At 55.5% G+C, this 15,586-nt stretch overlaps 7 protein-coding genes across 7 annotated transcripts; 5 read left to right on the top strand and 2 right to left on the bottom strand.

Annotated features, from left to right (window-relative positions):
• Positions 1-57: 57 nt before the first annotated feature.
• J7T54_003904 (ribosomal protein L28) lies at positions 58-736 on the top strand (the record flags this gene model as incomplete). Its single annotated transcript, XM_051506093.1, has 4 exons — positions 58-89; positions 194-302; positions 369-458; positions 518-736. The coding sequence occupies 4 exons, from the start codon at positions 58-60 to the stop codon at positions 734-736; spliced, it is 450 nt and encodes a 149-aa protein (XP_051362495.1).
• Positions 737-1,173: 437 nt separating this feature from the next.
• J7T54_003903 (cell division control protein 7) lies at positions 1,174-2,580 on the bottom strand (the record flags this gene model as incomplete). Its single annotated transcript, XM_051506092.1, has 1 exon — positions 1,174-2,580. The coding sequence occupies one exon, from the start codon at positions 2,578-2,580 to the stop codon at positions 1,174-1,176; it is 1,407 nt and encodes a 468-aa protein (XP_051362494.1).
• A 438-nt stretch (positions 2,581-3,018) lies between these two features.
• Positions 3,019-6,795, top strand: J7T54_003902 (Condensin complex subunit-like protein; the record flags this gene model as incomplete). Its single annotated transcript, XM_051506091.1, has 2 exons — positions 3,019-6,567; positions 6,625-6,795. 2 exons carry the CDS (start codon positions 3,019-3,021, stop codon positions 6,793-6,795), a joined length of 3,720 nt encoding a protein of 1,239 aa, XP_051362493.1.
• A 1,268-nt stretch (positions 6,796-8,063) lies between these two features.
• Positions 8,064-10,463, top strand: J7T54_003901 (RNA polymerase II CTD phosphatase; the record flags this gene model as incomplete). The annotated part of the gene is made up of 1 exon (XM_051506090.1): positions 8,064-10,463. One exon carries the CDS (start codon positions 8,064-8,066, stop codon positions 10,461-10,463), a length of 2,400 nt encoding a protein of 799 aa, XP_051362492.1.
• An 884-nt stretch (positions 10,464-11,347) lies between these two features.
• Positions 11,348-12,326, top strand: J7T54_003900 (putative oxidoreductase-like protein; the record flags this gene model as incomplete). The annotated part of the gene is made up of 2 exons (XM_051506088.1): positions 11,348-11,423; positions 11,476-12,326. The coding sequence occupies 2 exons, from the start codon at positions 11,348-11,350 to the stop codon at positions 12,324-12,326; spliced, it is 927 nt and encodes a 308-aa protein (XP_051362491.1).
• Positions 12,327-12,450: 124 nt separating this feature from the next.
• J7T54_003899 (NADH dehydrogenase [ubiquinone] 1 alpha subcomplex subunit-like protein) lies at positions 12,451-13,036 on the bottom strand (the record flags this gene model as incomplete). Its single annotated transcript, XM_051506087.1, has 4 exons — positions 12,451-12,515; positions 12,646-12,749; positions 12,805-12,911; positions 12,986-13,036. 4 exons carry the CDS (start codon positions 13,034-13,036, stop codon positions 12,451-12,453), a joined length of 327 nt encoding a protein of 108 aa, XP_051362490.1.
• Positions 13,037-14,692: 1,656 nt separating this feature from the next.
• J7T54_003898 (Endoglucanase-like protein) lies at positions 14,693-15,497 on the top strand (the record flags this gene model as incomplete). The annotated part of the gene is made up of 3 exons (XM_051506086.1): positions 14,693-14,956; positions 15,006-15,174; positions 15,229-15,497. 3 exons carry the CDS (start codon positions 14,693-14,695, stop codon positions 15,495-15,497), a joined length of 702 nt encoding a protein of 233 aa, XP_051362489.1.
• Positions 15,498-15,586: the final 89 nt, after the last annotated feature.

Raw genomic sequence — 15,586 nt, 5'->3', positions numbered from 1 at the left:
CCCCGTCCATTTCGACGCACAACCACAGCAAAGCGACAATCAGCCAACACCGTCGCCATGCCTACCCGTACCTCGAAGACCCGCAAGCAGTACGTTGACCGACCTGGATAAATCGAATTGCCCTCCCTCCGAACGTGGGATTGGGAAGGGATTCGTTGTCGTTGAACAAGGACCATGGCTAACTCGATTGTAGCCGCGGCCACGTCTCTGCCGGAAAGGGTCGTGTCGGCAAGCACCGCAAGCATCCCGGAGGTCGCGGTCTGGCCGGTGGTCAGCACCACCACCGTACCAACATGGACAAGGTTCGACGACCCGAAACGAAGCGACTTTGCGATTGAGGGACGAGTCTGGGCTAACAACGACAACAGTACCACCCTGGTTACTTCGGTAAGGTTGGTATGAGGTACTTCCACAAGCAGAAGAACCACTTCTGGAAGCCCGTCATCAACCTGGACAAGGTACGATCGACTGAGACACATGCGCGCCGCCGACATTGGGTCACTAACAATATGAACAGCTCTGGTCCCTCGTCCCCACCGAGACCCGCGAGTCCTACATTGCCGGCGAGAAGAAGGACACCGTCCCCGTCCTCGACCTCCTTCCCCTCGGCTACTCCAAGGTCCTCGGCAAGGGCCGCCTCCCCGAGATTCCCCTGGTTGTCCGCGCACGCTGGGTGAGTAAGCTGGCCGAGAAGAAGATTTCCGATGCTGGCGGTGTTGTTGAGCTGGTGGCGTAAGGTACTTTCTCTCTTTAAAAATGAAAAGAGAGAGGACGCATTTGGCAATGACAGGAAAAGGGACACTCATACATCGTGGGCGATTTTGCGGAGTTCGGGTGGGAATGATTTATATCAACAACTTCCCCCTTTTTCAAGGTTCTTCAGAAATGAAATGAATGAACGAAAACAAAAACAACTTTCAAAAAACACCACACTTGCGCGCACCCAAGACTGCGATGCGGGACCGGCTTGGTTTCGAAAGGCCGGAATGACTGCCTACCGTGGATCTTGTCGACAGTGACTGCCGGAGACAAATGCCGGCTGCGCTTCACAGACATAAGATCATAGATGGAGGATGTGAATAGAAAATGTCCATTTGCTGTCAACGCCGCCCAATGCAAGTTCAATCAGTGTGCTACATCCGCAGGGTATCGTTGCTTGGCCTAGTTCGCGTCCTATGGTCCCAATATTTCCATGTCATCCTCACCTGGCTCTGGGTTGGGCATCCCAAGCTGTAGGAAGTCGTGTTGCAACGCCTTCTCGGCAGTGATGCGCCTGCTAGGGTCCATATCCATGCATCGCTCCAGGAAGTTGACGGCCAGTTTCTCTTCGCTTGTCAGTGGTTTGTCGTCTGTTCGACATGTGCTCCACAGGATGATCTTCTCGAGCGTGAAGCCCTGCGAGCCCACCGTGGGGATGCTGGACTCGAAGACGCAGCCGTGCAGCAGACCAGCGGCCCTCATCTTCTTTACGCCGAATATGGTGGCAATCTCAATCATGGCCTCCACGTCGTCGGCCGAGTTAAAGAATGGGAATCGTTTCGACAAGATGGTCAACAGGATGACACCGGCTGACCAAATGTCGATCGCTGTGGTTTGCTCTGTGCACTTGAAGAGCACCTCTGGCGCACGGAAGCCACGCGTACCAGCACGATTCGCCCGCCTAGATGGTCGGGTGTCATTCTTTGGATAGCCCGCAGCCGGCTGACCATTGGTCTGCGCATAAGCTGAGGCGTACTGTCGTGCCCTCCGCTGTTCCTTGGCTTCATGGCACAGGCAGGCCCTGCTTTCAGAGCCTTCCCTCTCAGCCAGCCCAAAGTCTACCAGTACACCTGTTTGCGTGGCTGGGTCGTAGAGAAAGTTGGTTGGCTTAATGTCTCGGTGCAGGATGTGGTGCTTGTGGCAGCTTTTCAGCGCCGTGAACAGCGACCGAAGGTAGATTGCAATGTCAGGAATGGTCATGTCTCTGAAATATGTCCTGAAGTCGGAATGTCGAAAGTACGGGAGGACCGCAATAACTTGGTCCGTTGATCGGAATGCCGTGATCAGTGGGCACACCGACGGACAGTCCCGAAGATCTTTGAGGAGATCGAGCTCGTTGAAGATGCGAGACGGTGACGAGGTCACATAGATCTTCTTGATCGCAACATAGCGTGATTGTTTCTTGGGTTGCTGGTTTCGTTGACGCTTCACTGGTGGGGGCGTCCATTGTGCTCCGCCAATTTGTTCTTTCCAATCGTTGTTGTAGTAGTTGTACAGCTTGTCCTCGGCCTTGTAGACAGTGGAAAATGTCCCTTCCCCTATGCGCTTGATCAGGCGGTATTTCCGGGCGAAGCTAGGGAAGTCATGCTCCAGCCGCTCAATATCAGCGGCAACTCCTCCGTCGATGTTTTCGTCGTCAGAGCTCTCTTCGTCTTCTTCGTCCTCCTCCGCATCGTCGTCGACTTGCTCGTTGCCGTCCCCATTCCCATTGCCAGCTCCGTCTTCGGCTGCCGACTGGGTATCTTCATCAATCGTGTCTGTGGCAAAAGGATCGTCCTCGTGGATGGCGAAGGCCTTGGGTGTCGTGGTAGTAGTAGCCATAGCAGCCGCGACCTGGCTGGGCTGATCCTTGACGTCGCACAGGGAGAACACAAGAAGGCTGAGAAGACCTCAACAACTGACGCCAACGAGCTTCTCCTGCTGGTTGCTGTTCTATGGCCACATTCGTCAATTCAAAAAGTCGCTAGCCGGCAAACAATCAAGGGTGGGTTGACGCGACTTTTGAGTGGTGGAGTACCGATGGCGGGGGCTTTTTGAGAGGCGCGTTGAGCAACAAAACATAAACACGGTTGCTGGGGTTGATCAATGCGGCACTTCACCCACCAGACCATGCCCGCCTCCTGCGGCTTCTTTCGCGCCCATCAAGACTTTGCGACTCGATAGTTCGGCTCCGCGCTCCTTGCGCGCCTTGTTTCCTTCCTCTCATTCGGTTGTTCACAGGATATTTGCGCACCGCCTGCGGCTGCGCCCACCGCCATCATGGCGACCATCAGCTTCGATATCAACGATGCTCTCAAGGACTACATGTCTGATCCGACGACAATTCCTACACCAGAAGCTGAGAGTGCCCTATTCGACTGCGAAAATGATCCCGAGGCTCTATCAAATACGGGATTTCTCAATCCCATCCTCAACCCCATTGTCGACGCCATTGCGGATAACCCAGATGCCATCACGCGCGCGTCCAACATGGACTCTTTACAATTTCTACTCAAGTTAGCACCCACTTCCATTGATGTCCTAAGCCCTGCATTTCCCTACTGTCCAATCGCGGAAGTACAACCAGTCACAGCGAAACCCGAGATACCACAGGAGAACCAAGCTCACAAAGATGAATCTACCAGGTATACGACCTTCCTTCCGACGCACGCGCTCAGTAAGATCTTCGATCTGGTCATGAGTGGCTTGAGCGCCGAATCCGATGCAGTGCATGGCGACCTAGATTCCCCTGACGAAGAAAGCGCCCTGCCGCATCACAAACAGCTCTTGGAGATATACGGTTTCTTGTTGCAATGGACGATCGCTGCTGTTGAAACGAAGGCGGCAGAGAAGTCATCAAACGCCCCTGTAGCCCGAGGACGGGGGAAAGCTAAGAAAGGCACGACCAAAGATGACTCATGGGACTCGACGGCGCAACTTCAAGCAGCCCTCGACATAATGTGCAAGGTCATGAAGCTGAAGCTTTCCAAGATCTTTCTCACGACGAGTGAGCGGGACACGTTCATCGGCTTGTTGACAAGACCCGTGTATATGATCTTGGAGAGCGAGCAGCGGACGAAAAACACGAACATCCGGATGCATTGCTTCAAGGTGCTCTGCGTGGCTGTCAAGCACCATGGGCATGGCTACGCTGCCCAAATCAACGTTATTCAAAATCTGACCTACTTTGAGCATTTGTCAGAGCCCATGGCCGAGTTTCTGCACATTCTGGCGGAAACCTACGACTACCCTCAACTCGCTGACGAAGTCCTCCGAGAAATCAGCAATCGTGAGTTCAACTCGAATGATACACGCGGGCCGAAATCTGTCTCAACGTTCATCACCAAGCTTTCTGAGCTGACACCACGGCTGGTGATCAAGCAAGTGACGATGCTAGCAAAGCAGCTCGACAGCGAGTCGTATACCTTGCGATGCGCCTTGATCGAGGTCTGTGGCAACATGATTGCCTACCTGACGAAGCAGGATGAGCGCAACGAGAATCACAAGACCCAGCTCAATGCTTTCTTCGATGTGCTTGAGGAGCGCTTTCTCGATGTGAATCCGTACTCTCGTGTCAGAGTACTCCAGGTCTATATGCGGATGTGTGAACTGGAGCAAAAGTTCCCTAAACGACGTCAGAAGGCGGCTGAACTGGCTTGCCGCAGTCTCTCCGACAAGAGCAGTAATGTGCGACGAAACGCAATCAAGCTACTTGGAACTCTGATCAAGACGCATCCGTTCACGGTCATGCATGGTGCTCGCCTCAACCAAAAGGAATGGCGAGATCGGTACGAAAAGGTCCAGGAAGAGATTAACGCGCTGAAACCTCCCCCAGACGTACCTGGGCTTTCCGGCGAGAATGGCAATCAATCCGCCGTGGATACACAGCTCCTCGATGAGGCTACCCAGATCGAGTCGCCACAGAAACCAAAGACTATGACGGACGAGGAGAAAATTGCCATCGTCAGGAAGGCCCAAGAAGAAGCTGCAACCAGCGAGGCTATAGAAAAGCTGACCTTGACCCGGCGATATTATGCGGAGGCGCTCAAATTCATCGAGGTCCTCCACGAAGCGACTGGCACCATTTGCCAACTGCTTGGGTCCAAGAACAAGAGCGAGGTCATTGAAGCCATCGACTACTTCGAAATCGGTGATGCCTACAACATCGAGCAGAATAAACTGGGCATTCGCCGCATGCTGCGCTTGATCTGGACAAAGGGCAACAGCGACGAAGGCAAGGGGGTGCAAACACATCTCATCGACTGCTATAGGCGACTATTCTTCGAAGCGCCCGAGGAATTCAGCGCCAATGATGCTGCGAACTTCATCGCCCGTAACATGATCAGCCTGACTTTCGGCGCGACGCCTGCGGAGCTGACCTCTCTAGAGCAGTTGCTTGCTACCATGATGAAGGAGAAGATGATCTCCGAAGTCGTCATCGGCAAGCTCTGGCAGGTCTACGGCGTGCAGAAGAGGGAAATCTCGCGCACTCAGCGCCGAGGCGCCATTATCATCCTGGGCATGCTTGCCACGGCTAACCCAGAGATCGTCGTCGGCGAGATTGAGACCATGCTGCGCACTGGCCTAGCGATGCATGGCCGCAACGACCTGCAACTGGCCAAGTACACGTGCATTGCCCTTCGAAGAATCAACCCAACAGGTCGTTCAGCCAAGGATTCGCCCGTTAAGTTCGCGCGATTGCCAAATGATCATGCTGTCTGTCAAAGGCTGGCTGCCATTACAGAAGTACAATCTGATAGTAAGGAGTGGTACGGCCTGGCGGAGCAGGCCATCAGCGCGATATATGCTGTGGCGAAGCACCCCGACGGGCTCTGTTCTGAGGTAATCCGCCGGAAGACGAGGACAGTATTCGGCCAGTCGCAATCGAGACCGGCTTCGAGGGACGAAACTGTTCAGTTGACCCAGCAAATGACCCAAACTCTGGACCCTCATCTTTCAGACCCGACTGCTACCCAGCTAGGGGCACAGCTCGACCGGCCAAAGAATCGCGACAATGCGATCACTTTGTCACAATTGTTGTTCATTGTCGGACACGTTGCCATCAAGCAAATTGTCCACCTCGAGCTTTGCGAGCTCGACTTCAAGCGTCGGAAGCAGGAGAAAGAGAAGCTTGCAGGGAGCAAAGATGAGAAGGACAAGGAAGAGGCCAACGAGCTGGATCTAATCGGTGGCACATCCGAGGACGACTTCACTGAAGCGATGACACACATTCGCGAGCGTGAGCTGCTCTACGGGCCAAGCTCGTTGCTGAGTCTCTTCGGCCCTCTCGTCTCGGAGATATGCGCCAACAACACGACATATGCCGACAAAGGACTGCAGGCTGCTGCGACGTTGTGTTTGGCCAAGCTCATGTGTGTCTCCGCCGAGTACTGCGAAACTAACTTGCCCCTGCTTATCACCATCATGGAGCGCTCTCCCGACGCCATTGTTCGTTCGAATGCTGTCATTGCGCTTGGTGATATGGCTGTCAGCTTCAACCATCTCATTGATGAGAATACTGACTTCCTGTACCGCCGTCTGGCCGACGATGATGTTTCTGTGAAGAGGACGTGTCTCATGACCTTGACATTCTTGATCCTGGCGGGACAAGTCAAGGTCAAGGGGCAGCTCGGCGAGATGGCCAAGTGTCTGGAGGATGAGGATCGCCGCATTGCAGATCTGGCGCGCATGTTCTTCACCGAGCTCAGCACGAAAGACAATGCCGTATATAATCACTTTGTGGACATGTTTAGTCTGCTCAGTGGGGGTAGGATGGAGGAGGAGAGCTTCAAGAAGATTGTACGCTTTCTTCTTGGGTTCGTCAACAAGGTCAGTCCAGCCCCAGCGGAAGCGAACCTTGACAGACACACAACTAACTTGAGGCAGGACAAGCACGCGAAACAGCTGTCGGAGAAGCTGGCTGCTCGACTTGCACGCTGCGAGACGGAGCGCCAGTGGAACGACGTCGCCTTTGCCCTTGGGCTTCTCCCGCACAAGAACGAGGATATTGCTAAGGTCGTGTCTGAGGGATTCAAGGTGGTGCAGGCTGCGGGTTAAAACGTGCGTATGGTCTTGGCAGCGATTGTGCATTGGGGCATGGCCGGTCTTTGGGATACCACTTTGTATTGATTATGAATGATGGACATGTGAGAATTAATTGATGACTCTTATCATGACAAAATTTGATGACTCGTCCGTCGTGGTCCATCAACGAGCTCATGAGATTAAATCACGACCTTAAGCATAGGGTAGGCAATGTTCAATCACATTCGGCCCACTCGAGTCTCGACTCGGACGCGCGGAGCCCCGGTCTATTCACAACTGCAGCAAATACACATGCGTAGACAAAGCAATAATCTCAACTGTTACGTACGTACTTCGCGACAAAGCCCACCTGCCCTGCGCATGCCCAAGCAAGATATTCTTGGGCTGTTGTGGCTGCACACGTTTTCCAGTTCGCCTGCCACATAAAGGACCATGCTTTCGTGGTCGATGCACGACAGTAGCAGACGCTGATACCCTCAAAGGGCGACTGGTCTCTATCAAGTGCATTAGACTAGTCAGTTGCAGTAATGAGCATTTGTAGTAGACATCCTGTGAAGCTTGTGGCCAGTGCCCGGTACCCGAAGCTCTGGTGGATACGCTGCAACGCCGCAAGTACCGGTCCCGACGCAGGGGTGACGACGGCGCGGCGATGGGTACAAAAGGGCGGGGGTTGCCCACCTACAAGTGCGCCGCGACGCTTATGACGGAGCGGCATTGCTGGCGTCAGTCCTCTCGAATCAATTCCGCAAAAAGACCGCATACCCTGCGGATCAGCCCGCCTGAGACGCCGAATTGAAGACAGGAACGGCATCTGCAGACTATCTGATACTTCTTCGCTACACCTTTGTTCTGTACCACCTTCCTCTACAAGAGACGAAGCAATCGTCTACGACCACTGGACCTTGTCCGTCGCAAACATCACGACACGACTGGACCCACTTCCCGGGGCACGTGACCTGGCGTTTGCCCGCGCCCGCGCCTGAGCCTACTGCTGAGCCTCAAGCTTGCTGCGTACATCATCACGCTCCTTACCACCACGCTCAGCTTCAGAGTCAGAGTCGAGGATTTACTCGAGTAGATGAGACAAACTCGATAGTTCCTCGCCCCTGTTTGGAAACCCGCAGCACGACAATTGCGCTTGCTAGGGCCATGTGCCAGAGTCCAGCTCGCCCACCGAGACGGATCGCGAACGGGGAAGCTTGCTGGTAGGGCACTCGCGTCTCAATTGCTGTGCTTGACTGACTAACTTCCGGCTAGATTGCCACCCGACAGCGCCCAAGATGGGGGACGTTCGGGTCGTCCATATGGGCACGCGCCTCCACTACCCTGTCACTATCACCCGACTGCTGAAGAAACCCGGCGATGCGATCGAGGCCAGACAGGTCGTGTTCGAATACAAGTTCAGCTGGCAGCGGGAGATTGAGGAAGGCAGGTTCAAGGAAGAGACCTCGTATGCCGACTTTGAGTCACCCGCCGAGGGCACCCTTCGAGAATGGAAGATTGAGCAGGGCGAGGTTGTCAAGGCCCCTCAGCCATACATGGCCATTGAGGAGGCGTGCCCCCACGACGTGCAATTGGGGAACATGTGCGCCAAGTGCGGAAAGGACATGACCGAGGTTAACTTCGCGACGGCCGAGGAACGGGATACAGACCGCGCCAACGTGAACATGGTGCATGACAATGTTGGACTTGTCGTCAGCAACGAGATTGCGATGAGCAATGAATATTCTGCACAGAAACGGCTGCTATCGCAACGCAAGCTCAGCCTGGTGGTTGATCTCGACCAGACGGTCATTCACGCCTGCGTGGATCGCACAGTGGCGGAGTGGAAGGCCGACCCTTCTAACCCCAATTACGAAGCCGTCTGCAAGACCAAAGCATTCACACTCACAGAAACCCACGACCTTGTATACCACGTCAAAATGCGACCAGGATTGAGCGACTTCCTTGCAGAGGTGAGTGAGATGTACGAGCTGCACGTGTACACAATGGGCACCAGGTCGTATGCTGAGAACATTGTGGCACTGATTGACCCCGACCACACGCTTTTTGGGCAGCGCATCATCACGCGAACGGAGAGTGGCAGCATGCACGCCAAATCTCTGCAACGGATCTTTCCCGTGAGCACAAACATGGTCGTCATCATCGACGATCGCTCCGATGTGTGGCCGCACAACAGGCCGAACTTGATCAAAGTGGTACCGTATGCATTCTTCAAAGGCATTGGTGATATCAACTCGAACTTCCTGCCTCCTGCGACCAAGGAAGCCTTGCCTGTGGCTCTGCCGGGAGCGAATGGATCAGCAGCCAACCCAGGCCCAGCAACCACCGAAGCACAGCCGCCCACTGCCCCTGATGCAGATAAGGCAGTCCTCGCGATGCGACTCAAGGACGACGAGGAGAAGCTTAAGGAGCAGGCGGAAGAGCAGGAAAAAGATCTACAGCAACAAGTAGAGGATCGCCCGCTCCTACACATGCAGGAGGAGCTAGAGAAGGAAGACGAAGCACAAGGGGAGGAGCCGAAGAGGCACATACTCCTGACGGATGATGACGAGGAGCTTATTGCGCTCCAGGATCACTTGACAGACGTCCACAAGGCCTTTTACGCCCTTTACGACAAGCGACGGAGACAGCGCAAATCCGGACAAGCACCACAACACAAGCCTGGCGAAACCAAGGTCCGCCGCCCATCAAATGACACGGGTGTCGATCTCTCACTCGTGCCGGACGTTGGAGACATACTGGAGAACTTAAAGCAGAGCGTTCTCGAGGGCTTGGTGATTGCTACATCCGGGCTGGTTAAGGGAGGCCGTGTGGAGTATTCCGAAATCGGTCAACAGGCCCAGGCCTTTGGCGCGCAGGTCGTGGATGAGGTGTCCAAAAGAATCACCCACCTTGTCGTGTCGCCCACCCATGAGCGGTCGGAAAAGGTTCGACAAGCGGTTAGACTACGATCGATACGCATCGTCAGCCAAAGCTGGTTGGTGGATTGTCTGAGTCAATGGCGGAGACTCGACGAAAGCGCCTACTACGTGTCTGTGGAATCCCTGAGAAGGGAAGAAGCCGAGCGCAGGCGCAAGCAGGGCGAGGCTGGTTCTGGTAGTGTATCCAGAGATGCTACACCGGACGAAGATGACCCAACGGGCCAGCTGGACCTCGGTGACGATGATGATATGGACGACGAAGAGTTCCGGAAACTACTCGATCTCGACTCCGATGAGGATTTTGGTGACATGAACACCACCACCGACGACGATGACGACGAGGGTAGTGAAACAGACGATGACGGGAGCAGTCGAGCCAGCGACGCCGATCTCAAGTCATCCCAGGAATCCGAGGCAGGCACAAACAACGGCGCCTCGACCACTGTGCCAAGCCGTACGAAGCGGAAGAAGCCAAGTGGCGAAGACACAGATGGCGAGTCGGATCGGGAGAGCGTCATGGCCAAGAAGCAGCGCATCGCAAGAAGTCGGCCGTCTGGGTTACGGTCCGAGGCCGTCATTGTTGAAAACGGGACGGGGCCTGACGCCGGCGACGAGAGCACCACGTTGCCCACCCCTGGAACGAATGGAGGCGACGTCGTCAACTTGGACCGGGGTGAGGAGGAGATTGATTTCGACGAGGATGAGCTCGAGAGGGATATGGAGGCTGCGTTTGAGGAAGCTGGGGGCGATAATTAGGCTGCGGCGTCTTGAATGGTTCCGCGAGCGATAAAGGATGAAAGAGGTGCAGGCGGAGAGGCAGAGACGCGGACCCGAGACGAAGAAGCGCTTCCACATTGGAGCTTGGCGTGAGGATTGTTTTCAACATTTGCTGCTTTGGGCACATACAGATATGCTCGTACGGCGTTTTCTGGACTGACTGTTCAGTCTGTATTGTACATCAGTGGGTTTGCGGGACGGATATGGCCTGGTGGTTTTTTCTTTTTCTCTTTTCTTTTGCGGCAGTCTAGGCGGCATTGTCAATACCCTGAATGCTTGCTTGCTGTTTCGTGCAGTTGTGTACTCGTCTGTGAAAAAGAAACTCCGCCATGATGGAAGGTTTGGCTTAACATGTTGATCAAGTCCGCCTCAGAAGCTGCTGGGCCGGATGATTTGTGCCAATGCAGCTCAGCTCGGGCGAACGCCCCCGGTGGTTCGGACGAGACCCGGATGAAGCCGCCGAACGGTTGGGCTCATCTGCTAACAGCCACTAACGACCACATACCACTTTTCACACACATATTGATAGATGCTGTAAACCTCTTGGTCCGGCTCTCCGCAAAGGCCCGGACGACGGTGTAAAAAAAGGAGCTCTCCGGACGACCCTGAACGGCCGACCAGCCTCTGTGACTTCTATCTCGTCTGGGGCACGACCGTTTCTTATAAGAGGGGTTTGCGGACGTGGACGAAGACCAAGTGGACTTGTCTATCTTCGTCCGAGGCAAAGACTGCTGATGCGAGTATAAGTAGGTCGGCGTCCTCAGAGCCCGGAGGCTAGAATGGAAGACAATCAGATGCCTTCAGCACCCAGTCCATCATCACACTGGTCTGTCTCCAGAATTGATCCCAATCTTTCTACCATAATGACTACATTCAAGGGTTTCGACACGACTCGCCATGTCCCGTCCCTAGGAGGCAAGGTCATCCTGATCACTGGGGGTATGGATGCCTGAACGCCAACTTTAATTGAATATGCTCTGACAATGTCAAGGAACCGGGGGAGTTGGCAAAGCAGCCGTCGAGCACCTTGCCAAGCACAACCCTCAAAAGATCTTCTTCACGGGCCGCAACACGCAGGCCGCAGAACGTCTCATTGCTTCGCTTCCCGACCCAACCGTTGCCACGTTCGTGCCATGCTCCCTCGACTCCCTCGCCAGCGTCCAGACGGCCGCGGACAAGATCATCCAGCAGACGGACAGGCTCGATGTCGTCATTGCTAACGCGGGCATTATGGCTGTCCCTGCCGGTGTCAGCGACGATGGCTACGAGATCCAGTTTGCTACCAATCACATCGGCAACGCGGCCCTCACCTTGCGAGTCCTACCCCTGATGCTCAAGACTGCAGAGATACCCGGCGCAGACGTCCGTTTCGTTGCCCTGACGAGTCTAGGCTACCGCGGCCATCCAAAGCAGGGCGTTGACTTTGAGACGATCAAAACGGGGCAAGAGGGCATGGCTCTGGGCTCGTGGGGACGCTACGGTCAGTCAAAACTCGCCAACATCCTGTTCGCGCGTCAGCTGGGCAAGCGGTACCCGAGCATCACTTCGCTGGCGATCCATCCCGGCGTTGTGAACACGGAGCTTGTCACGGAGCTCAGCTGGGCGAAATGGCTGCTTGTCAGGGTTACCAACCTTCACTTCCTGACCCAGGAGGAGGGCGCGGTGAACACCGTCTGGGCGGCCACGGCGAACGATGTGCAGGAGAGCCTGGACGAGGGCAAGGCGGCGTTCTTCGAACCTGTCGGAAAGATGTCCGCTGGTACCAAGAGCTGTTTCGATGAGAAGCTCATGAAGGAGCTCTGGGAATGGACGGAGCGTGAGGTCGGTGTGCAGGCGCCTTGAACGATGCCTGAGTGTGTAAATGCTGTTCTGGTAAGAGGATGCACACGCTGTGAAGTAATGGTTTGGTATTCCCTCAACTCTAAGAAAAGACAGTGTGCATATGTACAGTTCTCTACCCATTCCGCTACTCCTTGCCGTTGGCAGTCGTGCTCGGTGCCACTGCGTACGTCGGCCGGACGAACCTGTTCCCTGGTTAGCATGGGTTCCCGACGTGTGTGCCCTGCCAGAAGCTTGATGTCCCTGGATCTGGCGGTGTAGGATGGTACGTGCCTGTCTGTGCTGTAAACCTTGCTGTTCTCGCCCAAGAGCTCCTTCTCACGCGCCTGATCGGCCCAGTATCGGCGGACCTGGTCGCGGTCCTCTTCGGCCTGGAGGACAGGGGTGAGGTAGATGCGAGACCACACCTTCTCGCGACGTAGCTCACTGTGGAGGAAGAGTCAGCACCAGATCCGTGTTCTCCTTGGTGAGGTTGACGTACTTCAGCTCGCGCATGCCAATTGTGAGCCTGTACCATCCGTAGGTCATAACGGCGCCCATGCCCAGCAGCAGAACACCAGGGCGGAATCCCTTGGCGGGCAGGTTGCGCTGCGCAATTGTTAGCTTCTGTCTTTCCATGTTCTGTGTCTGCTCGTTCGCTCGGAGCGATCGCGCCGTCGCACCTTGAATTGGACGGGTTCGTACCCGCCCCGAGGGGGCATGTCCTGAGGCATGGTGGGCGGGTTTGGAGTTGGATGCGATCGAGCAGGCGCGTCAATTGATCTATGCGAGGTGGTCGATACTCCCGGCAGTCGATTGAGTGGGATTAGCGCCGTCCGTGAATGTCGTCAGAGGTTGGATCGGGCGATGATGAAGTCGTCGTCGTCGGGCAGCTCGAGGTGTTTTGCGGACGGGCGGACAAAACGGATTATGTAAGCAGATAGGCGGGGCCATTGTCCAGTCGTATGGCCGCAATTCCTCATCGTCAACTCCACGGCCCTGAAGGCATCACGAGTCACGACGATGATCGAATATATTTGCCGACTTGGATCTCGGGCATTTTGGCCATGCAGCTCTCATTAGGCGCTCACTCTCCTTTTGCAGCACTGGGCGTCATGTTAGGATAGCCAGGACTACACCTGCAACCTGCCAAAAGCGCGGTGTGCATTGTGCGTGCCACAGCGCAGTTGAATTACGGACCAGATGCCGTATTCAACACCTGTCTTTCCCCAAATCTTGACAGAAGTTGTCGCCGCGGATTTTGAGGCTTGATCGGAACGGGCTGGGGCCAGCTGAGCCAGCTGAGCCAGCTGAGCCAAGTCATGCCAGTACCCGGATTCTAGGGTCGTACACTGCAGCAGTGTTCATATACGCGCCCTATGAATCGAGATGGGCCTTTTTCTCTTGTTCAGCAAGTATTACAGGAGTTTGGGCCAAAAACTATATTGCTTGGAGACGGCACCATGAACCGTTCCTTAACACTAGAGCCTGGCAACGCGTCGTGAGCGTTGTCCGTGGCATACCTTCCCCCGATGGATCGCTATGCAGCCCAGGTCATCCCGGACGACTACATCAAAATCTCTGTTGACGAATTCTGGCATCTCTAGCCACCAGTTCTGAAAGTTTCGATTTCTCATGGTCATCTACCTTAGAAGACGACAGCGGCAGAGCATCAAGATGCCGGTGAACACCTCACGCGGTGCGCTGGTCGCTCAGGCAGCTCTGTTCGAGGGGGCAGATAGAGGCGCCTGTCTCTAGGGCCACTTTGCACACGGGCAGCCGGAAAGCAATCCGTCGAATGACAGGTCTTGGTGGTTGAGAAGGGGGAGCCATCTCGAAGGTTCCATTGTCCGGGGAAGCAGCTTCAACGCCAAGGGCAACGTGACCGAACTCGCGGCTCAAGGCATGCGCGTGCGACGGCGTCTCCGTTGCTTCATCCTTGAGGTCGGGGCGCTTACAGGACGAAGACTCAGATTGGCGCGGCGCAAAAGGGTAACACCAGCAGTACATTCAGTCTCATAAAGTGCCGGCATTCCTTGCCTAGACTGTCTACACACGGGGCGCTGAGAGGGGAGGCGGAGGCTGATATTCCCAGTGGGCGTCGATACCACCCTCAAGCTGCCATCGCCAAGCGGCGCATCCCCAGAGTCTGGTGGCACTTTGGAAAGCCCAAGTAGTATCTTGCCACGGTCAGAGGACCGCACTTGGTCAAGTGGAAGCGAGATTGGCATGAGGCGGTTTGCATGGTTGGCAGGTGTACTCTGCAAAGGGCTATAAAGACATGTCCGGTCCTCGACACAATTACATGCCGCCCTAGTCACTCTCTTCTCCGCTCTCATCATCTATCTATAGAGGTACTTCTTCCTCTGGGACAAGTCACATTGCTAAATATGCCTCCCTATACGACCACCACCATCCTCGCCGCCCTAGCTGGCGCCGCTGGCGTGTCCGCCCACGGCTACGTGAACCAGATCATCATCGACGGCCAGCAGTACGTCGGGTACAACCCCACCATCGCGCCCTGGCAAGCCGAGCATGACTCGATCGGGTGGCAGAACTGGGCGACGGACACGGGCTTCGTGCCGTCGTCGTCGATGCAGGACCCGGACATTATCTACCACCTGGACGCTAAGAACGCGCCCCTGACGGCGACGGTGGGCGGCCGGCAACGAGCTCACCCTGCAGTGGACGGGCTGGCCCGAGAGCCACCACGGGCCCGTCGTCGACTACCTCGCCAACTGTCACGGGGACTGCACGACCGTCGACAAGACGCTGCTCAAGTTCTTCAAGATTGCCGAGATGGGCCAGCTCGAGCTCGGGCCCGGCGGGGGCGCGACCGGTTACTGGGCGTCCGACAAGTTCATTGGCGATGGTGAGTGACGGGTCTTTTCCTTTGCTTGTGGGATGATTGCTGATAGGACGCCAGGCGCCGCGTGGAAGGTCACCATCCCCGATAGCATCGCGCCGGGCAGCTACGTCCTGCGCCACGAGCAGATTGCGCTGCACCATTGCTACGCGGAGGGTCTGACGCAGATGTACCCGCAGTGCATCAACCTCGTGATCACCGGCGGAGGCTCCGACAACCCGGAGGGTGTCCTTGGCACGGAGCTATACAGCAGTGACGATCCTGGTATCTTTTACAACATCTACAACGATGAGACCAACCCCGTCTACCAGATCCCTGGGCCTGAGTGAGGTCTACCAGGGTTGAGCAAGGACCTATGGTCGAAGCTACGGGTAGCGATGGAACTGGTTTATTTAGGCATATGGTGAATGAGGAATGA

Source organism: Emericellopsis cladophorae, assembly GCF_022114955.1.
Source record: "Emericellopsis cladophorae strain MUM 19.33 chromosome Unknown NODE_19_length_326966_cov_119_582185, whole genome shotgun sequence".
NCBI classification, from domain to species: Eukaryota; Fungi; Ascomycota; class Sordariomycetes; order Hypocreales; family Bionectriaceae; genus Emericellopsis; species Emericellopsis cladophorae.
The sequence above is the reverse complement of the archived record's forward strand: the minus strand, read 5'-3'. Positions and strand labels throughout refer to the sequence as shown.